This window comes from Poromitra crassiceps (assembly GCF_964638095.1).
Source record: "Poromitra crassiceps genome assembly, chromosome: 12".
Taxonomy (NCBI): Eukaryota; Metazoa; Chordata; class Actinopteri; order Beryciformes; family Melamphaidae; genus Poromitra; species Poromitra crassiceps.
In genome coordinates this window covers 46519896-46547202 of record NC_139632.1, presented here as the reverse complement: position 1 = coordinate 46547202, position 27307 = coordinate 46519896, and the positions used below count along the sequence as shown (strand labels likewise).

At 45.2% G+C, this 27307-nt stretch overlaps 1 protein-coding gene across 1 annotated transcript in view; it reads left to right on the top strand.

Moving 5' to 3' along the window:
- Positions 1-2320: 2320 nt before the first annotated feature.
- mast3b (microtubule associated serine/threonine kinase 3b) overlaps positions 2321-27307 on the top strand; it is a gene marked incomplete at both ends in the record, with an annotated part of 76937 nt that continues 51950 nt past the window's right edge. Inside the window, 2 exons of the mRNA XM_083647415.1 lie at positions 2321-2367; positions 7874-7963. Coding sequence (XP_083503541.1) covers positions 2321-2367; positions 7874-7963 — 137 coding nt within the window. The remainder of the gene's footprint in view (positions 2368-7873; positions 7964-27307) is intronic.

Below are 27307 nucleotides of genomic sequence, written 5' to 3'. Positions count from 1 at the left end.
CTACCAGCAGCCTGTTCAGTAGAAGCTGCTGGCATGTTCTCTCAGATCTGTTTCTACTCCGTGACAAGTCCTGAGAAATACTGACGCAAACACAAACACTAAGCCGTATTCCCAGATGGAGTGTTTTCACGGCAAACAGGATGATGGCTGCTCTGAAGATCCAGTCACAACTAGGGTTGGGTATCATTCAGAAATGTTCTATATCGATACCGGTATCTTTGACTTCGATACAGCTTCCTGAACGATACCTTTTGCGATACTTTACTCTCTATAATTAAAGAAAAATGTAATTTCAGTTGGAAAACATTGAGTCCAAACTTCTCAATTTCAACATTGCTATTCATTAGAACATTATTACATTATTCAAGGACAACTCGGAAAAAAACGAGATGCGCTCGTAGGTACAGCGTTGAGATTTGGAGAATAGAATTTGGCGAGAGAACCAGGAAGTGCATGACTTCTGGGTTGGCCTACAACAATACCATCATCACCCCTGTGGTATAGTCTATTTAGGATCTCCCCCATGCTATGAGGGTGACTGTGCCAAGGTTCAGTCTCTCGTGTGAAGGACAGTGACGGATCTATGTGACTTTATTGTTTTGGCACCAAAACGAATCAACAGAACAGCAGAAATTGCGCAGCACCACTGCGTTTTGAGACCACAACAAGTGATGTGAGACGAAAAGGCAGAGCAAACACATTGAAGACATTTGTGATGGGAAAAGACAGTAGCGTACTGCCAGTGGCGTAAGGTAGTTAGTAGTCTGACTCACTGGAAGCAGGCTGCGGGCAGTGCGGGGGGTAAGCTCTGCCATTGGTGCCGACCATTTCAGTCGGAGTGGAAGGGAAATCCCCTTCAGCTTCCTGCGTGTCGCTCTCAAACGCCTCCGCCGCTGTGAAACAACAACAATAAATGCTAGCTAGCAAGCTAGCAACCTACACACTGAAAATGGCAAGTTTGAACGAACATTTGGATTGTGCAATAAAGCAGGCCTGCTTGGGAGCCTACTTTTGGTGGATGGTTGTAATGATAACAGAGCCTTTTTCTAGGCTATACCAGAGTGAGAGAAAGAGGAGCCAGACTCTCTAGTCTGAGTTCAGATTTTGAGCCTAAACTATATATCGCCTCGTCACATGATCAAATAAGGAGTTGACATTGGACAACATAGCCAATGATCATTGCATATCTGTATGACAAAAATACAAAAGAAAATAAGAAATTATTCATTTAATTGAATAGTTTTTATAGCCTAGTAGTGTATTTATAGTTTTTATAGTCTACTATGCATGTCTCCTAGGCTCACCCGCTGCGCGGCCTCGCTGTTGCGGCCTCGCCCGCCCTGCAGCTCGACCGATGTGCTCCGTCAGGTCACCGGCACAGCGCAGGGGCGGAAGCCATCGTCTCCCTCTGGTTCCTCTCGGATCCTACCTACTTATACTCCCATCACTTATATAGCCTCAGACTGATGACATCACTGATGACATCATCATTGATGACATCATCACTGAACTATAGCCTCAGCCTTAGGGCACAATTGCTCAAGTGACATCACTGATGACATCACTTATGACATCATCAGTGATTTATGACATCACTGATGACATCATCAGTGGGACAACAATTTTAACAGAGAACAGAGAACAGAGATTGCCCACATGCTGCTTTTATAATAGGAGGATGTTGGATAAGCATTATAATTTTGTTATAGATTTCCACAGATTATTTTACACTGACAGAGATGACAGAGATGTGTTTAGCCTTTTCGAGGGCATGATGGCACACATTTTTTTCCAACGCATGTTCTTCTTTGAACACCGGCATATTATTTCTGAGGTGACAATGTGACCTACCCCAAGGGCCGGGTGCAACTCCACTGCCTGAACTGTTTACGCCCCTGGCTGCTGCTGTGTGAATCCCCGTGCGACGGAGCCAGCCCCGCTCCAGCCCCCCACCCAAATTGATTTACACCCCCCCCCCCCTGACAGTCACATGCTGTTAGCGGTGACCCGTCGCTCCCTCTCGGCTCTGTCGCTCTCGGGTGCGCATTGGAGACGAGACGCGCAAAGTGTTGGAGCGTCCTTTTTTTGGGTGGAGACGGAGTGTATCATCATTGTTTTATTTGCCGCACACGGAGCTCTGAAACATCTCCGGGAATCTGCTGAATCTGCCGCCGGTAAACGATACTCTTAAAAACAGTTATTTTTAGTCGCCCACGGTCCACCGCAGCAATGACTGGTGTGCTGCCTGCTGGCTGTGAGATCACTCTGGGCTGGTGAGTGAGAGTGAAGACCCCTCACCGCTCCGCTCGTTCATACAGAGATGAAGTCGAGAAGAGATAAACTGAAGATCCCCTCCCTGACTCTGGAGTAAGTTCTGCTTTTCTCTCTCTCTCTCTGCATGAACAGGTGTTGCTCAGTGAATGGCAGTCAGCTGAAACGGGTTGAAGTCGGAATAACAGATTAGTGCTCGTGTTGTGCTGGCTTGTTTTCATCCAGCAGCGTCAACACGCATACAAGTCTGTAGATCAAATATCATTATGTTGATGCCAATCTGCACTGGTAGAGCTGCAACGAATCGAATTAAATTACTTGCCGAACTATTCAATTAATCGCCAACTATTTTGACAAATCGATTAATTGGTTTGAGTAAATTGCTCATTCTCTAACTCCAGCTATGAATGTAAAAACAAAGAAGACAGATTAACCAACTATAATAAATAATCCTTATAGTTGCAGCCACTGGATTTTAAACATTAATCTCACTAGTTAATATGCCTAGAGCCATTTAGAGCATGTTATAAATGTAGGCTATATATATTTTTATACATTTTCCTTCCTTTTTTCTGATCAACATGTTAAGGGACTTGTGTGGTGTGTGGTGTGTGTGTGTGTGTGTGTGTGTGTGTGTGTGTGTGTGTGTGTGTGTGTGTGTGTGTGTGTGTGTGTGTGTGTGTGTGTGTGTGTACAGTATCACCTGTAAAGCTACATGTGTTTTCAGTAGGCTATTTCCTGGAAAGAACACTATCAGCCTTCTCAGTGTTATCAATAAAACTGTGTTTGCAATTTTTCTGCAAACTGCCTATTAATTTTTAAGCTGAGGCCGACCAAACCCGCTTTCTAACCTTGAACTGAAGCCACAGATGTAAAATCCGTGTGACCCCCCCCCCCCCCCCATAAGGAATCCAAAAAGCACGTTTACTGTTATTTCATTTGGTTAAAACATCAAACTGAACCATCTGATCCCCATTCAGTTGTTGCCCAACAACAGAACACAGGGCTTTTGATTGGGTTTGAGGGATCGCTTCCTCTCCATTCCGTTTCTTTTCAGTCTTACACACCTCAATCAGTCCAAATCATTTATCTCCAATTTAAAGACACAACTTTAGCCCATGCCTTATGAGAATGATGTCTTCCTGATGTGTTTTCCTTTGAGCAGTCTCCACCTGTCGCCTCGGTCTGTCTTCACCCTCACATAAATGTCTGATCACATGAAATTCTCACGATTCTCTTGATCATCAAGATTCCTATAATCACATTCCTCCCCCTCACAGCACAGCACATTTTTTTCTTTCTTTGTTTTCTTGGGAAGATATTTATTTCAATGTCTTCCTTTTCTTTTATAATTCTATGCCGTGATTCCTGTCTCCATCAAAAGGCTTTTGGCAGGCCTGCAGTCCTATATCCGCCCACGCTCCTTCCTCCAGAGTGAATGTAGCTGAGGGGGGGGGGGGGGGGGGGGGGGTGCTGCCTGTTGCCCACTATACAGTAGATGCTGATCCATAGAAGGCGTAGGAGCAGTTCCTCTTCACAGCCCCATTCTCTGATCCATCTGCTTCCCCCGGAGGCCGGAGCATGCCATGCGCTTTCCCATTTTCATTTTCATTTTTAGCCACTTAGCTGCTGCCTGCTGCTGCACAGAGAGGATGGCTTCACACCATGGAAAGCTTCAGGGTCTCAGTGATGCTGCTGTGGGAACCGAACCTGTGGCGTTCAGGTTTCAGGACCAGCACTGCATCAACGACAAGCTTGGCAATGGATTTGATCTTGTGTAGACCTATTATACACTTATTCTCTCAGTCCAATGATCTCACGGCACTGGCAGACCATCAAGAATACTATATTTCTCACCATGCTGCTGACATGAGGGAAACTATGTTAAGTCTTAGACTTAGACAACTTGAATGTCCATAAGTGGCAATTTATGGTACAACACAGAACATAGACACATTAAAAGCACACAAAATAAACATGAATGACAATAATCCAAATGATCTATAGCAGCCATCATAAATACCCTCATAGTCCAGGCATACATTTAAAGTCCTATGGGTAACTGTATACCTGCACATACATTTAAAGTCCATATGGCCCATATGGATTTTAAATGTATGTTCAGGTATGGGTAACTGTATACAACATACAGAACATACAGAACATATAAAGGAAACAGAAACCACAACGATCCAAAAGCATCTAGCAGCTAATTATAAATATCCAGGCTGTCCAGTCAGACATTTAAAAATACACGCTGCTGTACATTGATATACCGATAATTATATTTAAAATATATTAGTTTCTTGTTTCAAGGTGTCCTTGTTTCATGATATTGTCTTGAAATAAGTCATATTGATATCTGACGCTGTCAGATAGTTTGGAAAAGGGCACGCACATTCAAAAAATACCTGGCAGGTGATTGGATGAACCATCTATCACCATCACAGGCTCGCTTCTCGCTGTTGTCACACCTAAATGCCGCCCGTAGCTGCTGGGCACTGATTGGTCCGACCCACTGCTGGGGCAGAGTTAAACCACTAGCTTGGGAGCGCGGCAAGATGTTTCTCGTGCGATCGCGATCTCACAAATCCAGTAAGATTTACTGAAATGAGCAAGGTTATCCGCCTGTGCAGGGAGGTGATTTGATATCCTGGAATAAGCTGATCAATCTGAATACAGGACTAAAATTCCTTGCCAGGATTGCCATTTTCCGCAGTAAGGGCCATCTGAAAAGGAAACCCACGGTGTTCTGCCATGTTTTGTTGAAATGCTAGAAGATTAAAGAACCATAGCAACACAAACATCTGAGCCAATCAGAAGCTCGTTGGGAATGACACTGATGATCAGTTTACAAGTCACTCTGGATGGGAGTGACGGCAGTATTAAAGTGAAATGTAAATAGCAGACGAAGGCTCTTGAGAGCCTCATTCAGGTCTGTGTTTTGGAGATCTGAGGGAAACGTGCTGAGCAGAGGACAATAATGAGTTGCACGTGTTGGGTAATTATGAGCCGACAGGATGGAGTGCGAGGAGTTGTTTTTGCTGCCATCCTTCCTGCATTACTATGACAACACGTTGGTTAGTGCTTTAGCTGTGTTTTGCTGTGAGGAGCCCCTCTGACTGCAGCACAGGGACAGTATACAGCAGTGTGGAGGTGAGATCTGAGCAGGGATATCAATAGCTTTAGCGCTGGGTCAGCATCCTCTCACCATCAACCACTTACAGTATAGGCCTCAGGACGGCTGAGCAGGCATATTCTGAGGCAGGGATGGTGTGTTAGAGAGAAAGTGTGAAGCTGTGTGGACTGTCTGTAAAATATATGAATCCAGATTGAGAATTGTGTGTATAAGTAGCTCAACATATATTATTCTTCTTAGGGCTGCCTGCAACAAACGATTATTTTCATTGTCGATTGGTCTATTAATTATTTTCTCTGTGAACTGATTCGTTATTGAGAATGTCAGAAAATGGCGAAAAATGGCGATCAGTGTTTCCCAAAGCCCAAGATGACGTCCTCAATTGTCTTGTTTTGTCCACAACCCAAAGATATTCAGTGGAGTAAAGAAACCAGAAAATATTCACATTTTAAGAAGCTGGAATCAGAGAATTTTGACCCTTTTTTTTCATCTTTAAAAAGGACTCAAACTATGAATCGATTGTCGAAATAGTTGGCGCTTAATTTAATTGTCGACAACTAATCAATTAAGCTCCTGTCCTTCTGGAGTGTTTAAAATATGACAGTGGACTCTTGCGGCAAAAACACATTGTTTACTTTCATCTGAAGGCCTGCAGAGACCTCTATATATTCTAATATTAATTTGACGCCATACTTCAGACACGCCCTGTGTCCCTGATGTTATTAAACCGGCTGCGGTCTATCAACCACTGCTCCAAACAGCTGAAGTAACTTCCTGCCTGGTATGTTGATCAACAGCTGCCACTTCCTGTGGTGTGAGTGAGTGTAGAAGCCAGTCGATCCACACCATCCTCCAGAAAAGAGTGGCAGCAGACAGGCTGTGCTGACAGCGTGTAAACAGTGTGTGTCTTTCACCACCAGCAGGGCCGGCCCGCCCTATATGCGAACTAAGCGGCTGCCTAGAGCCCCGGGAGTTGCCAGGGGCCCCCTATTTTTTTTTTTTAATAAACATAGGCTATAATATTATAGGCTGTGTGTGGTAGTTAAAACATAGGTTGACGTTTATTTAGGTTTGTAGTTTAAACAAAAACATAAATACTGTAGGCTACATACAGTACAACACAAAAGGCTGTTATTTACCTTTTGTCGCCACCTGGTGAGTAAATATATATGTAACTAAAACCATTAAAATTGACAACCGGTCCTGCATGTATCTACCGGTCCTTGGCACAAAAAAGGTTGGGAACCCCTGGTTTAACTGACCTGGCAACCCCTATGGCTGCTGGGTTCTACACGCTTGCTTGACACTGATAGGGCTACAAACGAGCGTCATCATCGTCATGTTTGTTTGTTTTAAATATTCTTCTAAATATGGCTAAAAGTCCAGAAAACGTCAAATTTTCTTCGGCGCTGCAGCACCGAGACTCCCCTCCTTACAGCACCCCCTACTTAAAAGTACTTCCAGCGCGGATGCCCCCAAACCCCCGCCCCTGGGAGGGGGCCCCTAATCTATATCCTGCTTAGGGCCCCCAGATGGCTAGGGCCGGCCCTGACCACCAGCCAATGAGAGCCTGGAACACGGGTCTGGTGACAGGCGGGAGAGACTAAAATGTAGAATGCCTTGCAGTCTGAAGAGAAATACCATGGAACTCTTCAAACATATTTCATTGCTTTTTCATTTTTGGCTTAAGGATGTTGGTACTTGTTACGGTTATGGTTATAGCCCATTAAAACTGCGTGGCTAAGGTTATGGGTTTGGCCATGGTTAAATAAGAAAAAACGTAAAATTATGGTTGGGTTGGTTGATAGGTTAGGCATTTTTTGCCTATGATGCTGGTGACCGGTGTTTGATCCCCATGGTAGCCTATGCCACATGTATATTCTTAATGAACATTTTTCTTATGTAACCATAGTCTGACTGCCTGGAAGCAGGCTGCGGGTCTAAACTCTGCCATTGGTGCCGAACCATTTCAGTCGGAGTGGAAAGGGATTTCCCTCTTGCTCTCTGCGTGTCGCTCTCAAATACCTCCACGGCTGTGAAACAACAACAATGCTAGCTAGCAAGCTAGCGTGTAGCATTGCTACACGTTGAAAATGGCAAGTTTTGACAAAGATTGGATTGTGCAATAAAGCAGGCCTGCTTGGTTTCAATGGATGGTTGTAAAGATAACAGCGCCTTTTCCCCCTGCTAAACCAGAGAGCAGCCAGACTCTCTCTTGCGCGGGTACAGCGCGAAACGGAGATAGTCTGGCAAGCGAGACTAATTGAACCATGACCAAACCCTAACCCTAACCACAAGTTGTTTTACTTGACTAGACTAACCATAACCATAACAACCATACATATTTTTGTGAGACCGTGTTCCCGCTCCGCAAGGCATTCTGGTTTGGCCGCATACACTTGAGTCTCTGCCGATGACAGGCGGGAGAGACACTGACCCTTGTGACCATGTCTTGCCTTGCAGTTTGTCGCCCACGTGCCAGAGCCCCACCCTCCTGAGCCCCTGCAGCCCCTGCAGCCCATGCAGCCCCTTGCAAACCCTTCACCCCTGGAGGTAAGACAGCCAGCACACACGCACACCTCCACCAGAGGCTCCTTCTGTAGCTTCATACACGCACACCTCCACCAGAGGCTCCTTCTGTAGCCTCATACACGCACACCTCCACCAGAGGCTCCTTCTGTAGCTTCATACACGCACACCTCCACCAGAGGCTCCTTCTGTAGCCTCATACACGCACACCTCCACCAGAGGCTCCTTCTGTAGCTTCATACACGCACACCTCCACCAGAGGCTCCTTCTGTAGCTTCATACACGCACACCTCCACCAGAGGCTCCTTCTGTAGCCTCATACACGCACACCTCCACCAGAGGCTCCTTCTGTAGCCTCATACACGCACACCTCCACCAGAGGCTCCTTCTGTAGCCTCATACACGCACCTCTACGAGAGGCTCCTTCTGTAGCCTCATACACGCACACCTCCACCAGAGGCTCCTTCTGTAGCCTCATACACGCACACCTCTACCAGAGGCTCCTTCTGTAGCCTCATACACGCACACCTCCACCAGAGGCTCCTTCTGTAGCTTCATACACGCACACCTCTACCAGAGGCTCCTTCTGTAGCTTCATACACGCACACCTCTACCAGAGGCTCCTTCTGTAGCCTCATACACGCACACCTCCACCAGAGGCTCCTTCTGTAGCCTCATACACGCACACCTCCACCAGAGGCTCCTTCTGTAGCCTCATACACGCACCTCTACGAGAGGCTCCTTCTGTAGCCTCATACACGCACACCTCCACCAGAGGCTCCTTCTGTAGCCTCATACACGCACACCTCTACCAGAGGCTCCTTCTGTAGCCTCATACACGCACACCTCCACCAGAGGCTCCTTCTGTAGCTTCATACACGCACACCTCTACCAGAGGCTCCTTCTGTAGCCTCATACACGCACACCTCCACCAGAGGCTCCTTCTGTAGCCTCATACACGCACACCTCTACCAGAGGCTCCTTCTGTAGCCTCATACACGCACACCTCTACCAGAGGCTCCTTCTGTAGCCTCATACACGCACACCTCCACCAGAGGCTCCTTCTGTAGCTTCATACACGCACACCTCTACCAGAGGCTCCTTCTGTAGCCTCATACACGCACACCTCCACCAGAGGCTCCTTCTGTAGCCTCATACACGCACACCTCTACCAGAGGCTCCTTCTGTAGCCTCATACACGCACACCTCTACCAGAGGCTCCTTCTGTAGCCTCATACACGCACACCTCCACCAGAGGCTCCTTCTGTAGCCTCATACACGCACACCTCTACCAGAGGCTCCTTCTGTAGCCTCATACACGCACACCTCTACCAGAGGCTCCTTCTGTAGCCTCATACACGCACACCTCCACCAGAGGCTCCTTCTGTAGCTTCATACACACACACCTCTACCAGAGGCTCCTTCTGTAGCCTCATACATGCACACCTCTACCAGAGGCTCCTTCTGTAGCTTCATACACGCACACCTCTACCAGAGGCTCCTTCTGTAGCCTCATACACGCACACCTCTACCAGAGGCTCCTTCTGTAGCCTCATACACGCACACCTCCACCAGAGGCTCCTAATGTGGCCTCATACACGCACCCCTCTACCAGAGGCTCCTTCTGTAGCCTCATACACGCACACCTCCACCAGAGGCTCCTTCTGTAGCCTCATACACGCACACCTCTACCAGAGGCTCCTTCTGTAGCCTCATACACGCACACCTCCACCAGAGGCTCCTTCTGTAGCCTCATACACACACACCTCCACCAGAGGCTCCTAATGTGGCCTCATACACGCACACCTCTACCAGAGGCTCCTTCTGTAGCCTCATACACGCACACCTCCACCAGAGGCTCCTAATGTGGCCTCATACACGCACAGTGCCTTTGTTCCTAACCTTCTCACAACAATCTCAACACCATCACATCCTTACTCCCAACTCATGTTTCAATGCACTGGGTGCCCACTTTTTTCCTCATTTTTCAACACCTTGGTAGCTAACAACTTGTGTTACCGTCGGTTATGGTTAGGCAACTAAAAGAACTTGGATAAAGAGGAATTATTTGGGTTAGGCTGAAATAACAAAAACTTTCAATGTGACTTAGAGTTGAAATGTAGACTTTGAACACGCTGGGACGCAAACTCCGGTCACCGGTCTCGAAGTCAAAGGGTTACGCCCATCTGCCACCGCATCCCTGACCACGACACCCTTACTGACCACTGTTTTAATTCATCGTCACACTCCCGTGGCGTCGATTTCAGACATTGTGGGAGTTCTCAAGGACTATTGGACAAAAAAAGGGTGAAAAAGAGGTACCCCGTGTTTTAAGAAGTGTCGCCAAGGAGTTCTGACCAAACGTCAGAATGTTGACGACTTGGGAGTGAGAACGGTTTGTCAACACAGCTCAGAGAAATGTTTGTGTAGCTCAGCATCATACCTGTCACACTGTTAGCTGTAGGAGAGATGTGTCTGTGTTCAGCATCTTACCTGTCACACTGTTAGCTGTAGGAGAGATGGATCTGTGTTCAGCATCATACCTGTCACACTGTTAGCTGTAGGAGAGATGGGTCTGTGTTCAGCATCATACCTGTCACACTGTTAGCTGTAGGAGAGATGGGTCTGTGTTCAGCATCATACCTGTCACACTGTTAGCTGTAGGAGAGATGGGTCTGTGGTCAGCATCATACCTGTCACACTGTTAGCTGTAGGAGAGATGTGTCTGTGTTCAGCATCATACCTGTCACACTGTTAGCTGTAGGAGAGATGGATCTGTGTTCAGCATCATACCTGTCACACTGTTAGCTGTAGGAGAGATGGGTCTGTGTTCAGCATCATACCTGTCACACTGTTAGCTGTAGGAGAGATGGGTCTGTGTTCAGCATCATACCTGTCACACTGTTAGCTGTAGGAGATGTGTCTGTGTTCAGCATCTTACCTGTCACACTGTTAGCTGTAGGAGAGATGTGTCTGTGTTCAGCATCATACCTGTCACACTGTTAGCTGTAGGAGAGATGGGTCTGTGCTCAGCATCATACCTGTCACACTGTTAGCTGTAGGAGAGATGTGTCTGTGTTCAGCATCATACCTGTCACACTGTTAGCTGTAGGAGAGATGGGTCTGTGCTCAGCATCATACCTGTCACACTGTTAGCTGTAGGAGATGTGTCTGTGTTCAGCATCATACCTGTCACACTGTTAGCTGTAGGAGAGATGGATCTGTGTTCAGCATCATACCTGTCACACTGTTAGCTGTAGGAGAGATAGGTCTGTGTTCAGCATCATACCTGTCACACTGTTAGCTGTAGGAGAGATGGATCTGTGTTCAGCATCTTACCTGTCACACTGTTAGCTGTAGGAGAGATGTGTCTGTGTTCAGCATCATACCTGTCACACTGTTAGCTGTAGGAGAGATGGGTCTGTGTTCAGCATCATACCTGTCACACTGTTAGCTGTAGGAGATGTGTCTGTGTTCAGCATCATACCTGTCACACTGTTAGCTGTAGGAGATGTGTCTGTGTTCAGCATCATACCTGTCACACTGTTAGCTGTAGGAGAGATGGATCTGTGTTCAGCATCATACCTGTCACACTGTTAGCTGTAGGAGAGATGGGTCTGTGTTCAGCATCATACCTGTCACACTGTTAGCTGTAGGAGAGATGTGTCTGTGTTCAGCATCTTACCTGTCACACTGTTAGCTGTAGGAGAGATGTGTCTGTGTTCAGCATCTTACCTGTCACACTGTTAGCTGTAGGAGAGATGGGTCTGTGTTCAGCATCTTACCTGTCACACTGTTAGCTGTAGGAGAGATGTGTCTGTGTTCAGCATCATACCTGTCACACTGTTAGCTGTAGGAGAGATGGGTCTGTGTTCAGCATCATACCTGTCACACTGTTAGCTGTAGGAGATGTGTCTGTGTTCAGCATCATACCTGTCACACTGTTAGCTGTAGGAGATGTGTCTGTGTTCAGCATCATACCTGTCACACTGTTAGCTGTAGGAGAGATGGATCTGTGTTCAGCATCATACCTGTCACACTGTTAGCTGTAGGAGAGATGGGTCTGTGTTCAGCATCATACCTGTCACACTGTTAGCTGTAGGAGAGATGTGTCTGTGTTCAGCATCATACCTGTCACACTGTTAGCTGTAGGAGAGATGGATCTGTGTTCAGCATCATACCTGTCACACTGTTAGCTGTAGGAGAGATGGATCTGTGTTCAGCATCATACCTGTCACACTGTTAGCTGTAGGAGAGATGGGTCTGTGTTCAGCATCATACCTGTCACACTGTTAGCTGTAGGAGAGATGGGTCTGTGTTCAGCATCATACCTGTCACACTGTTAGCTGTAGGAGAGATGTGTCTGTGTTCAGCATCATACCTGTCACACTGTTAGCTGTAGGAGAGATGGGTCTGTGTTCAGTATCATACCTGTCACACTGTTAGCTGTAGGAGAGATGGGTCTCTGTTCAGCATCTTACCTGTCACACTGTTAGCTGTAGGAGAGATGGGTCTGTGGTCAGCATCATACCTGTCACACTGTTAGCTGTAGGAGAGATGTGTCTGTGTTCAGCATCATACCTGTCACACTGTTAGCTGTAGGAGAGATGGGTCTGTGTTCAGCATCATACCTGTCACACTGTTAGCTCTAGAGAGATGGGTCTGTGTTCAGCATCATACCTGTCACACTGTTAGCTGTAGGAGAGATGTGTCTGTGTTCAGCATCATACCTGTCACACTGTTAGCTGTAGGAGAGATGTGTCTGTGTTCAGCATCATACCTGTCACACTGTTAGCTGTAGGAGAGATGGATCTGTGTTCAGCATCATACCTGTCACACTGTTAGCTGTAGGAGAGATGGGTCTGTGTTCAGCATCATACCTGTCACACTGTTAGCTGTAGGAGAGATGGGTCTGTGTTCAGCATCTTACCTGTCACACTGTTAGCTGTAGGAGAGATGGGTCTGTGTTCAGCATCATACCTGTCACACTGTTAGCTGTAGGAGAGATGGGTCTGTGTTCAGCATCATACCTGTCACACTGTTAGCTGTAGGAGAGATGGGTCTGTGTTCAGCATCATACCTGTCACACTGTTAGCTGTAGGAGAGATGGATCTGTGTTCAGCATCATACCTGTCACACTGTTAGCTGTAGGAGAGATGGATCTGTGTTCAGCATCATACCTGTCACACTGTTAGCTGTAGGAGAGATGGGTCTGTGTTCAGCATCATACCTGTCACACTGTTAGCTGTAGGAGAGATGGGTCTGTGTTCAGCATCATACCTGTCACACTGTTAGCTGTAGGAGAGATGTGTCTGTGTTCAGCATCATACCTGTCACACTGTTAGCTGTAGGAGAGATGGGTCTGTGTTCAGTATCATACCTGTCACACTGTTAGCTGTAGGAGAGATGGGTCTGTGTTCAGCATCTTACCTGTCACACTGTTAGCTGTAGGAGAGATGGGTCTGTGGTCAGCATCATACCTGTCACACTGTTAGCTGTAGGAGAGATGTGTCTGTGTTCAGCATCATACCTGTCACACTGTTAGCTGTAGGAGAGATGGGTCTGTGTTCAGCATCATACCTGTCACACTGTTAGCTCTAGAGAGATGGGTCTGTGTTCAGCATCATACCTGTCACACTGTTAGCTGTAGGAGAGATGTGTCTGTGTTCAGCATCATACCTGTCACACTGTTAGCTGTAGGAGAGATGGGTCTGTGTTCAGCATCATACCTGTCACACTGTTAGCTGTAGGAGAGATGGGTCTGTGTTCAGCATCTTACCTGTCACACTGTTAGCTGTAGGAGAGATGGGTCTGTGTTCAGCATCATACCTGTCACACTGTTAGCTGTAGGAGAGATGGGTCTGTGTTCAGCATCATACCTGTCACACTGTTAGCTGTAGGAGATGTGTCTGTGTTCAGCATCTTCCCTGTCACACTGTTAGCTGTAGGAGAGATGGGTCTGTGTTCAGCATCTTACCTGTCACACTGTTAGCTGTAGGAGAGATGTGTCTGTGTTCAGCATCATACCTGTCACACTGTTAGCTGTAGGAGAGATGGGTCTGTGTTCAGCATCATACCTGTCACACTGTTAGCTGTAGGAGATGTGTCTGTGTTCAGCATCATACCTGTCACACTGTTAGCTGTAGGAGATGTGTCTGTGTTCAGCATCATACCTGTCACACTGTTAGCTGTAGGAGAGATGGATCTGTGTTCAGCATCATACCTGTCACACTGTTAGCTGTAGGAGAGATGGGTCTGTGTTCAGCATCATACCTGTCACACTGTTAGCTGTAGGAGAGATGTGTCTGTGTTCAGCATCATACCTGTCACACTGTTAGCTGTAGGAGAGATGGATCTGTGTTCAGCATCATACCTGTCACACTGTTAGCTGTAGGAGAGATGGATCTGTGTTCAGCATCATACCTGTCACACTGTTAGCTGTAGGAGAGATGGGTCTGTGTTCAGCATCATACCTGTCACACTGTTAGCTGTAGGAGAGATGGGTCTGTGTTCAGCATCATACCTGTCACACTGTTAGCTGTAGGAGAGATGTGTCTGTGTTCAGCATCATACCTGTCACACTGTTAGCTGTAGGAGAGATGGGTCTGTGTTCAGTATCATACCTGTCACACTGTTAGCTGTAGGAGAGATGGGTCTGTGTTCAGCATCTTACCTGTCACACTGTTAGCTGTAGGAGAGATGGGTCTGTGGTCAGCATCATACCTGTCACACTGTTAGCTGTAGGAGAGATGTGTCTGTGTTCAGCATCATACCTGTCACACTGTTAGCTGTAGGAGAGATGGGTCTGTGTTCAGCATCATACCTGTCACACTGTTAGCTCTAGAGAGATGGGTCTGTGTTCAGCATCATACCTGTCACACTGTTAGCTGTAGGAGAGATGTGTCTGTGTTCAGCATCATACCTGTCACACTGTTAGCTGTAGGAGAGATGTGTCTGTGTTCAGCATCATACCTGTCACACTGTTAGCTGTAGGAGAGATGGATCTGTGTTCAGCATCATACCTGTCACACTGTTAGCTGTAGGAGAGATGGGTCTGTGTTCAGCATCATACCTGTCACACTGTTAGCTGTAGGAGAGATGGGTCTGTGTTCAGCATCTTACCTGTCACACTGTTAGCTGTAGGAGAGATGGGTCTGTGTTCAGCATCATACCTGTCACACTGTTAGCTGTAGGAGAGATGGGTCTGTGTTCAGCATCATACCTGTCACACTGTTAGCTGTAGGAGAGATGGGTCTGTGTTCAGCATCATACCTGTCACACTGTTAGCTGTAGGAGAGATGGATCTGTGTTCAGCATCATACCTGTCACACTGTTAGCTGTAGGAGAGATGGATCTGTGTTCAGCATCATACCTGTCACACTGTTAGCTGTAGGAGAGATGGGTCTGTGTTCAGCATCATACCTGTCACACTGTTAGCTGTAGGAGAGATGGGTCTGTGTTCAGCATCATACCTGTCACACTGTTAGCTGTAGGAGAGATGTGTCTGTGTTCAGCATCATACCTGTCACACTGTTAGCTGTAGGAGAGATGGGTCTGTGTTCAGTATCATACCTGTCACACTGTTAGCTGTAGGAGAGATGGGTCTGTGTTCAGCATCTTACCTGTCACACTGTTAGCTGTAGGAGAGATGGGTCTGTGGTCAGCATCATACCTGTCACACTGTTAGCTGTAGGAGAGATGTGTCTGTGTTCAGCATCATACCTGTCACACTGTTAGCTGTAGGAGAGATGGGTCTGTGTTCAGCATCATACCTGTCACACTGTTAGCTCTAGAGAGATGGGTCTGTGTTCAGCATCATACCTGTCACACTGTTAGCTGTAGGAGAGATGTGTCTGTGTTCAGCATCATACCTGTCACACTGTTAGCTGTAGGAGAGATGGGTCTGTGTTCAGCATCATACCTGTCACACTGTTAGCTGTAGGAGAGATGGGTCTGTGTTCAGCATCTTACCTGTCACACTGTTAGCTGTAGGAGAGATGGGTCTGTGTTCAGCATCATACCTGTCACACTGTTAGCTGTAGGAGAGATGGGTCTGTGTTCAGCATCATACCTGTCACACTGTTAGCTGTAGGAGATGTGTCTGTGTTCAGCATCTTACCTGTCACACTGTTAGCTGTAGGAGAGATGGGTCTGTGTTCAGCATCTTACCTGTCACACTGTTAGCTGTAGGAGAGATGTGTCTGTGCTCAGCATCATACCTGTCACACTGTTAGCTGTAGGAGAGATGGGTCTGTGTTCAGCATCATACCTGTCACACTGTTAGCTGTAGGAGAGATGGGTCTGTGTTCAGCATCTTACCTGTCACACTGTTAGCTGTAGGAGAGATGGGTCTGTGTTCAGCATCATACCTGTCACACTGTTAGCTGTAGGAGAGATGTGTCTGTGTTCAGCATCTTACCTGTCACACTGTTAGCTGTAGGAGAGATGTGTCTGTGTTCAGCATCTTACCTGTCACACTGTTAGCTGTAGGAGAGATGGGTCTGTGTTCAGCATCATACCTGTCACACTGTTAGCTGTAGGAGAGATGGGTCTGTGTTCAGCATCATACCTGTCACACTGTTAGCTGTAGGAGAGATGGATCTGTGTTCAGCATCTTACCTGTCACACTGTTAGCTGTAGGAGAGATGTGTCTGTGTTCAGCATCATACCTGTCACACTATTAGCTGTAGGAGAGATGGATCTGTGTTCAGCATCATACCTGTCACACTGTTAGCTGTAGGAGAGATGGGTCTGTGTTCAGCATCATACCTGTCACACTGTTAGCTGTAGGAGAGATGGATCTGTGTTCAGCATCTTACCTGTCACACTGTTAGCTGTAGGAGAGATGGGTCTGTGTTCAGCATCATACCTGTCACACTGTTAGCTGTAGGAGAGATGGATCTGTGTTCAGCATCATACCTGTCACACTGTTAGCTGTAGGAGAGATGGGTCTGTGCTCAGCATCATACCTGTCACACTGTTAGCTGTAGGAGAGATGGGTCTGTGTTCAGCATCATACCTGTCACACTGTTAGCTGTAGGAGAGATGGGTCTGTGTTCAGCATCATACCTGTCACACTGTTAGCTGTAGGAGAGATGGATCTGTGTTCAGCATCTTACCTGTCACACTGTTAGCTGTAGGAGAGATGGGTCTGTGTTCAGCATCATACCTGTCACACTGTTAGCTGTAGGAGAGATGGGTCTGTGTTCAGCATCATACCTGTCACACTGTTAGCTGTAGGAGAGATGGATCTGTGTTCAGCATCTTACCTGTCACACTGTTAGCTGTAGGAGAGATGTGTCTGTGTTCAGCATCATACCTGTCACACTGTTAGCTGTAGGAGAATAGGGTCTGTGTTCAGCATCTTACCTGTCACACTGTTAGCTGTAGGAGAGATGTGTCTGTGTTCAGCATCATACCTGTCACACTGTTAGCTGTAGGAGAGATGGGTCTGTGTTCAGCATCATACCTGTCACACTGTTAGCTGTAGGAGAGATGGGTCTGTGTTCAGCATCATACCTGTCACACTGTTAGCTGTAGGAGAGATGGATCTGTGTTCAGCATCATACCTGTCACACTGTTAGCTGTAGGAGAGATGGGTCTGTGTTCAGCATCATACCTGTCACACTGTTAGCTGTAGGAGAGATGGATCTGTGTTCAGCATCTTACCTGTCACACTGTTAGCTGTAGGAGAGATGTGTCTGTGTTCAGCATCATACCTGTCACACTGTTAGCTGTAGGAGAGATGGGTCTGTGTTCAGCATCATACCTGTCACACTGTTAGCTGTAGGAGAGATGGGTCTGTGTTCAGCATCATACCTGTCACACTGTTAGCTGTAGGAGAGATGGGTCTGTGTTCAGCATCATACCTGTCACACTGTTAGCTGTAGGAGAGATGTGTCTGTGTTCAGCATCTTACCTGTCACACTGTTAGCTGTAGGAGAGATGGGTCTGTGTTCAGCATCATACCTGTCACACTGTTAGCTGTAGGAGAGATGGGTCTGTGTTCAGCATCATACCTGTCACACTGTTAGCTCTAGAGAGATGGGTCTGTGTTCAGCATCATACCTGTCACACTGTTAGCTGTAGGAGATGTGTCTGTGTTCAGCATCATACCTGTCACACTGTTAGCTGTAGGAGAGATGGGTCTGTGTTCAGCATCATACCTGTCACACTGTTAGCTGTAGGAGAGATGTGTCTGTGTTCAGCATCATACCTGTCACACTGTTAGCTGTAGGAGAGATGTGTCTGTGCTCAGCATCATACCTGTCACACTGTTAGCTGTAGGAGAGATGTGTCTGTGCTTAGCATCTTACCTGTCACACTGTTAGCTGTAGGAGAGATGGGTCTGTGTTCAGCATCATACCTGTCACACTGTTAGCTGTAGGAGAGATGGGTCTGTGTTCAGCATCTTACCTGTCACACTGTTAGCTGTAGGAGAGATGTGTCTGTGTTCAGCATCTTACCTGTCACACTGTTAGCTGTAGGAGAGATGGGTCTGTGCTCAGCATCATACCTGTCACACTATTAGCTGTAGGAGAGATGGGTCTGTGTTCAGCATCATACCTGTCACACTGTTAGCTGTAGGAGAGATGGGTCTGTGTTCAGCATCATACCTGTCACACTGTTAGCTGTAGGAGAGATGGGTCTGTGTTCAGCATCATACCTGTCACACTGTTAGCTGTAGGAGAGATGGGTCTGCATGCTGGAGAACAGCTACTGTCTCCTGCTACCAGAAACAAGCAAGTCTAGTTCTCCCCCTGATCTGTGAGGTCATCCAAGTGTAATGAACTGATAGGAACACGTGTGGGAAACTCCACATTCCTCTATGATAACACAAAGTATGAAGCTCTCTTATTTCAACCATTTGGAGAAAGGTTTGCATGTTTTTCACATTAATCCAACCAATCACGACGATATATTTAACATAATGAAATGGTGCGAAATGCTAAAACCGGCACTGAAAACATAAGAACTACGAGTTGTTTGTTATTACTGGATGTTAAGATGGTTTCATTTTCCCAGAGGAAGACATATCATTTATCAGTTGTCTCCCTCAGTCTAAGTGTTGCTTGGCAACGTCGCTGGGTGCTGAGGAGGAAGGCGATACTGCAAACAGAGGCGGCCGCATCCAGCAGCATGTTAGGATGTCTGAGCAGCGCTAGGTTGTCACACCGCATATGGTACAGTAATCAACCAATCGCATTTGGCTCCATCGCAAAACTGCAAAAATGCAGTGGCAGGATGCAGAAGCTCTCAGATTTACTTAGAAGATGTGATGAACACAAACTGCTTTGCTTGACACTGTTTTCACACAGGCACAAATTGACACTACAGTCTGACTGCTCAGCCTGCTCACCAGAATAAGATGTCAGCATTTTAGGCTATGTTTCTGCTAGGGATGCACCGATATGAAAATTTTGGCCGATGCCGATAACCGATATTAACATTGCTGTTATGGCCGATAACCGATATTTACAGATGTCGATATGATCTGTATAAAACCACATTTTTATGATCATCACATTTTGTACATACAGAAAAACACATGTTAACACTGAATTTGAAAAAGTTATGCATTTCTTTATTTGCAAAGCCTTTGGAAAAGCCCATAAATCATAGATTTACTGCATTATTTCATATCAATGTGAAGAATTTGGCTGATAATGATAACCGATATTAACATTGCAACATCTGACCGATACCGATATGACCGATATGTTAAAAAATGACTAACATCGGCCGATACCGATATGATTGCCGATATATCGTGCATCCCTAGTTTCTGCAATCCACTGAGATATTGAATATCATGTTTCTGAACCAAAAATATGTTGCATATCACACTTCTAGATGTGTGTACAGTATATGAACGTTATACACATCATAGAGTCTGCACGGTGGCCAGTAAGTGGCGTTGTGGCGGGGGTGGATGGACGGTGTAAACAGTTGCCTTTCACACCGTAGAGCCGTGTTCAATTCCTAGGGTTTCCAAAGTCTACATTTAAACCCTAAAGCTGCGTTCACACCGACCTATTAAAGTTTTTCGCTGGCATCGAGTTTACATACAAAGTCAATGCAAACGAGCGATTGAGCGTATATTCGCCCTGGAGAAAAATCGCTGGGCGTCCGAGCGACAGAGACAGAGCGATAGGGCGAAAATTTGCTCGTCGCCCGAGATGAAATATCCCAACTCGAGCGAAAATACGCTGGCATCAGTCGCTCGCTGTTCAACGCTGATTGGCTGCCATGTGAGAGCGAGTCAAGGATCACACTGGCTTGGAACAGACCGCTGGTTTATTGTGTGGCAACAAACCGCATTGACAGCTGATTGACAGGCTGAGGGATGACATGAAGTGAAGTCTGTACTACCGGTATGGAGCTCGCGTTAGGAGCACGCTGATAGGCTTAGCTTGTAAACAACTACGGTGGCTCGTAGTGGACAAATATCATGACATTGCGTAACGTTATAGCCCCCAGATATCCGTCAATTCGTGTGCCTGTTGACGAGCGATTTAAACAGAGCGACAGAGCGATTCCAAAGGGTTGAATCGAGCGACAGAGAGAAAAATAAATATCTCGGTGTGAACACAGCTTAAAGTCAGATTTAACCCAAACCACGATCGCCAAGTTGTTTCACTTGCCTAAACATAACCAAAGTTGTAAGTTGTTTTATTTGCGTTAAACATTAGAAAGGCATCGATGTTTTCAAAGTAACCGCCGTTTTAAATTTACATTGAGATTGTAGAATGCCGACATTTTATTCGGGCGATTGAGTCGACTGCTACAGCCATCACAGCATTTTGCTTAACATGACCTGTGTCATCTCACCGTTCACAAACACATTCATTGACCCTCAGATTCTGTCTTCTTCTGCAAGTATGCAACCATCTCTGATTCTGACACACTAAATGTGCAGGAATGAATGAATGAATGACGACTAATAATACAAGAAGCTGCTGTCACACAGTGCAGGAGCAATAGGAACTCACACTGCAACTCACACTATGCTATGTATATAGACTCACAAAGGACAGGATTTGCTAACAGAATAAACTTCCTTGCAACTTAAAGATCCTGTTAAGGTCGCTGTGAGACATGTAGATTTAGGTGCGGATACTTGATGGCCAGGACACACTTGGTAACTGAAGTCTCGATAACTAGGAACGCTGTGGAACCTGATAGCTGGGTCTGCAAGGTTCGAAAGATGGGAACTGTTGCAGAGGGTTGTCGTGAGGTTAGTCTATGAACAACTGCAGAGGACCTGCAGAACCAAACCTTTATAGGTCCCCGGACATGACATCGCCTTGTGTTATGACATCATCAGTGAGTGATCTATGACATCACAGTAGGAATGATGACATCATCCTAACAGATCCTACTGTGACTGTAAATATTGGATTTGATCAAATATTACTGTAGCAAACTTAGAAGCCAACCATCTACAGGACAAATGCACAAGAAGCTGTCAAATAGACTTCAAAAGTAATGTGTTAATGTCATTGTTAATGTGATTAGTTCTTGTAACAAGAGCTGGCACTGGCATTGAGGGTGGATAAATATCATGCAAAATCAGGTCCCTCTACCAATTTGTGTTTTTGCAAAATGGTGCAATTAATCGCGTCAACAAATGAAGTCTGCCATGGTCTTCTAGTGAGGCCATCGCAACACAAATCTACCTCAAACATAAACAAGTGATTTTATATGGCGCTTTCAATGTTGAATATAATCAGCCTAATAGAATATTAGAAAAGAAAAGACAACTAGTTACCTGCCATAGCGGCTGGTAGAGCAGACCTTTTGACCAGAAATAATACCATGATGAGAAAGGCTGTTAATTAGTGTGTTACAGGGCTTACAAACTGGGGAAAGGATGGAGGATGGTGGATTGAAGCTTGGCCTGTGAGCGGACAGACGAGGAAACTGAGACAGAGAAACCTTACTGAGTGTGGATCATATTTCTTTTAGCATCTGCTCAAGGAATGAAATTAGATTTGAATGAACTTTCAACTTTTAAAAGTTTTATGGTGCCATATTTTGACAGACTTTAAATAGGCTACTTTATGTGTGTTTGGTTAAATCTGATATCCACCAGTGTAAGTCATCTCTGCCAAGCCATAAATGCATCGCAATGCAAACACATTCGAGTTCTTACTGTAAAACTGTCCAACACTTAAAACACTCCCAGCCTATTAAGTCTATATCCATATGTCAAAATGTCAATTTATTGTAACAAAGTTCTCTTTTCCCTTTAATGTTAAACAACCATAATCCTGTGCACAGAGTTTGTGCTGCATAATATGTTCTGTAGTAAAATCTAATGAAACCTAAATACATAGCCTACAATGAAGGCATTACTAGCACTGGAATGTACCACTGATGAAAAGTTTGGGACGGGTCACAGGAGCCTCCCTCTGAGAGGATTATGGTACAACCCAACAACGATTTGCTGCTTTCAAGTGCTGCCGGTAATGTTGGAGTTACAGTTTGAGTGCACAGTTCCTGGTGACAGACAGGTTGCCAGCCTGCCTGCTCTGAAACAAGAGCGGGTCAAGCAGCTGACAATCATAAGCACTCCACAATTCAGTTCAAATGAGTCAAAAGAAACATTCAAAGCCTGTGTAGATTTCCTTGTTTCTTGACTTGTTAAAATACTTTTTTTCCCTGAACAGCTCATAAGAAAACTACTTGTGTAGGCTCTTTTGATGTTGCTATGGGGTGCATATTATAACATGTAAATTGCATGAATTCTTTGAATGGGTTCATGTTCAGGCTATCCAAGCTAGCAGTAAACTAAATGACATCCAGTGATTATTCTCTTCTCTATACAGTAGTGTCTAGTTTGTCTGTGCAGGTTTGCTTTGCGGCTGCCTCAGGCTGTTTACACTCAGTTAGACTGCACTCCACCCTTTCTGTCCACCAGACAAATGGCTGCATGTAACCCAGCTGCCCTAAACAAGTGTACCCTGAGGCCACATTGTTGCCAACTTGTTGTCAGATTTAGCAACTTTTCATAACGCCTGGTAGGGCTGGGCGATATGGGCAAAATCAAATATATTTTTGACCAAATACCTTTATATTGATATTGCAACAATTAACAGGGATGAGTATGTGGTGCTTTCACAAAATATTTACACAATGGGATTTTTTGACAATACTATAATCTGGATATAATGACTAAGTGGGTAATAATAGAACAGCTAGAACAGTCTGGTAAGTTCAGAAAATGACATCAGTTTACTGTAATGCAGTATAAAAAAAACCTGCAGGAAAAGAAAACACTTATGCCATATCACAATATTACAATATCCAAATCTAAGATGATATCTAGTCTCATCGATATTTTGCCCAGCCCTACCCCCTGGCAACTTTATTTCAAAGCGTCAAAGCGAGTATAGCGACAAAAAGTCAACTTTTTTGGACCATGGGGAAAAATGCTCATGTATTGAGTCTCAAACAAAGTGCTGATAAATTGGTAGAGCTGTAAATGTGCACTATTGCTTGACTCATCCATAGACTGTATAAAAAACCAGGTCCGATCACAGCTTTGGAGCCTGTGTGCCTTAAATTCCCTCTTTGTCTGCGTAATGGGTGAAAAATAAACATTCATATACAAATTAGCCTGTGACGTCATCTGCACACTCTTTTGAGCAGCTATAGTAATAATTACTTTTCTTGTCTTCTGTGCCTCCCATACTGAGACTGTTGTCCATTATGTTCTGGAAATGTACAACTGTGTGTAAACTGTGGCAAGATGTAGATTTATCTTATCCTATATTATCTGTAACTTTGAGCTTCTACTGGAAAATGTCCCCCCCTTAAGGATCAACACAATGACTAGTATTTTTTTTCTAATGACTCTTATTTCTTGTCAAGCTTTACATTCATAAATGTCAATTTGCGAGTGTAAAATGTTTTCAAGAAAGAAAGGGAAGACAATAACTTAAAAAAAATGCTGTTAAAACTGAGACAAGTTATCTTCTATTTATTTATATTATGTTTAAACCTGGCATGTTTTGTAATATTTAATAATTACATACTTATGTATACTCATCATTTGAGTGTTTATCCCTTTATTTGTAGCCTACTGTATGCATTTATTTTCCAATTTAATTCAATATCACATTGGTTAATTGCAGTGTTGCATTATTCTTTGTGTAATGTTATGAGAATTGAAATCAAGGCGGAAAAAATGCTTTTCTTGGAAGAGCAACACTCTTGGGACTTGAGAGCTGGGAAGTCGGAGGTAACGAGCAGCACTTGAACGCAGCATCAAGCTCCAGCAGCTTCCTCACACACATGACTCACAGCGTCATCAGCCAGCAGCAGCACGAACCAGCCAGCGCAGCAGCGGCTGACTGGACGACCTAGCGCGGTTAACACACACCACACAGTCCCGCTATGGAGCTCCGGGGCAGGCGGCAGCACCGCAGCGTCTAGTCGGGACTGGAAGAAAATGTGCTCGGCTCGGTGCTGTGGGCCCGCAGGAGCCGCAGAACCTCACACTCACTGAGCGGGTCTGAGCACAAAGGGACCCGCTGATGAGACGATGCACGGAGCGGGGCTAGTAGCAGCCAGGGCTCCTCTCACAGCACCAGTGCTGTTTTGAAACGGACGGGACTCTGCTTCTAGTCTTCTGTCAGCATGTCGGATCCAAGCCACTGGTCTCCAGCGCCGCCGACCCACAACAAGTGTCGGTTTGTCCCGGGAGCGTTGCTCAAGCGCTCCAAAAGGTACAGATGCAGAGTTGTGATAAAGGCTTAAGTCAGTTTTGTGTGTTATACTCACACTGGTATCATGCCTTAAAGGGACAGTTCACACCAAAATGAAAAATACTTTTTTTTTTTAAACTCCTACCTGTAGTGCTATTTATCCATCTAGATCAGAGGTTTTCAAAGTGGGAGGCGGGTCTCCCCAGGGGAGCACCAAACAGTTTCAGGGAAGGCTGAGTGAATGGAAGTGGAAAAAATGACATTAGTTATATTACAATTTACCCTCAGGCTCTTCTAAATTTCATGTCAACACTGCAGTTGGAAGAGCCCTCTCATCGACCATAGGAGTTTCGTTAGACAATCTGTGTTGGGCATTAAACTCACCTTATTTCTGCACTTTGAAGTCACAGGTAGGGTCGGGTGGGGCTAACTAATTATATTGGAAGCCTAGTTGCGGAAAAAAAGTGAGCTGCTGTTCTTTTTTTAAGACAAAGTTTGACGAGAATCACCGAGTTGCCTGGAAACAGAGTCCAGACTCATGCGCACTGGCATCATATTGTCTTGTACATACATTCTACAATGCATTTAGACAGACCACCACCGCTCACTTTTTTTCGGCAACTAGGCTTTCAATATAATTAGTTTGCCCCACCCGACCCTACCTGTGACTTCAAAGTGCAGAAATAAGGTGAGTTTAATGCCCAACACAGATTGTCTAACGAAAATCCTATGGTCGATGAGAGGGCTCTTCCAACTGCAGTGTTGACACGACATTTAGAAGAGCCTGAGGGTAAATATTACAATAGTTATCAAAAGGAGATCACATAGAATAGCAAATGTATGTGATTTGGTTAAAGAGATAGTTCAGATACAGTAGTTTTGTTGGGGGGATTTTTACTGCTTTCCAACTTTCCCAGAGTCAGAAACTAATAAATGCCTTTCCAGGGGTGTCAAACATGCGGCCCGGGGGCCAGATCCGGCCCCCCAAAGGGTCCAATGCGGCCCAAAGGATGACTTTGCAAAGTGTGAAAATTGCACTGAGAAGTCCAATGTGATGCACTTGTGAAGGCTAAGAGGTAGCAAGTTTCAGGAGCAAGTTCAATATTATCGCCTATTCATGTTATCTGTATTAATCACTAAATAGTCAACTATTTTCATTACCTTTGCTTGACTATAGAGAATTGCACAGTTGCCATCAATTGTAATCAGAGGTGTAGTGATAAATAGAGGTGGGTAAACTATCCAAGGTGAGTAGTTTAATTTATCCACCTTGTTTGCCCTCATTGATTGATACAGTTGCTCTGAAAATAGGTGAGTAAACTATCTGTCTCATTTCAAAGGGGTGGGTAAATTGGGTTTACTTGCGTTGACCCTCCACTACACCCCTGATTGTAATGCACAGTACAGACAGTAGATTTGACAATGTGCTTGATGGTAGCTGAGATAACCCTACATATTGTAGGGTTGTACCTGTAATTCTTTACACTAAGATAAACGGGAGCATTTTGAAAAAAAAATTAGGCCATTTATAGGTTATTATTGATTATTGATTTTCATTGTCTGGCCCACTTGACACCAAATTGGGTCGCATGTGGCCCGTGGACTAAAATGAGTTTGACAGCCCTGCTTTAGACAGAACTATTCTATGTATTTTGGTGTAGTCTGGAGTATGTCAAACAGCAATATCGGGCTATCTTGGCACAATTGTTAAGTGTCTATTCACCTTATTCTTTGCCCACACATGGATAGTACACACGTAATAGTATTTCTGTTTTAGAACCGGATGTAGATTATTTCTTCTACCTTTATTTTTTAGACTTGCCAAAAACGATGGCCGCCCACACTCCCCTCCTAAGCTGGCAGAATTACTCCCCCATAAACTAACATATCTTGGCCAATAAGTATGTAACATACAAAATAAAACAACCCGTAATATCTTAATTTAAAGTAGAATGCAGAGGACATGTAACTGTGTAGTTAAACTTGCATTCCAGGAATATTGTGCTCTAAAGATGACGTTAGTGGCTCGAGACTGTTTCGTCCTGAAACCCACACGTTTTGCGCCAGCGTAACCTATGTGGGATTCGAAATAACGCATCCGAGATAGAAAACGTTATGAATATAGCCACGTTATAAACAACAAACTAACGCTGGTGATCCGTATGGAAACAGTGTTACTCGAAATGGTTAAAAGTGATATCAATTTGGTCATTCAGTGGCATTTTACTGCCATATAACATAACTAACTAGCGGCTAATATTAGCCACAGTAGGCATTACCCATACCCATAGATGCACTGGTCTTAAAGGGCTCGCACCGCGTGAACTACAGCTGAACCGGAAGAACAAATACGTTTGCGTCGAACGCGAAAGAGAGAAAAAGTGGGCGTGGTGAATAAGGTGAAACTAGTGTGTGTGTGTGTGTGTGTGTGTGGGGGTGCTTTGTCTGAGGAAGGCCCATGGTCTCAGACTTTGAAAACCCCAGATCTAGATCGTTTTGGTGTCAGTTGTCGAGTTTTGGACATATCGGCCGTAGAAAATAAATGTTTGCCTTCTCTTGAGTACAATGGAACTGGATAGCACTCTGCTTGTGGTGCTCAAAGTGAAAAGAAGAAGAAGAAAAAAGAAAGTTGTAAGGTGTCACTGGACAACATATA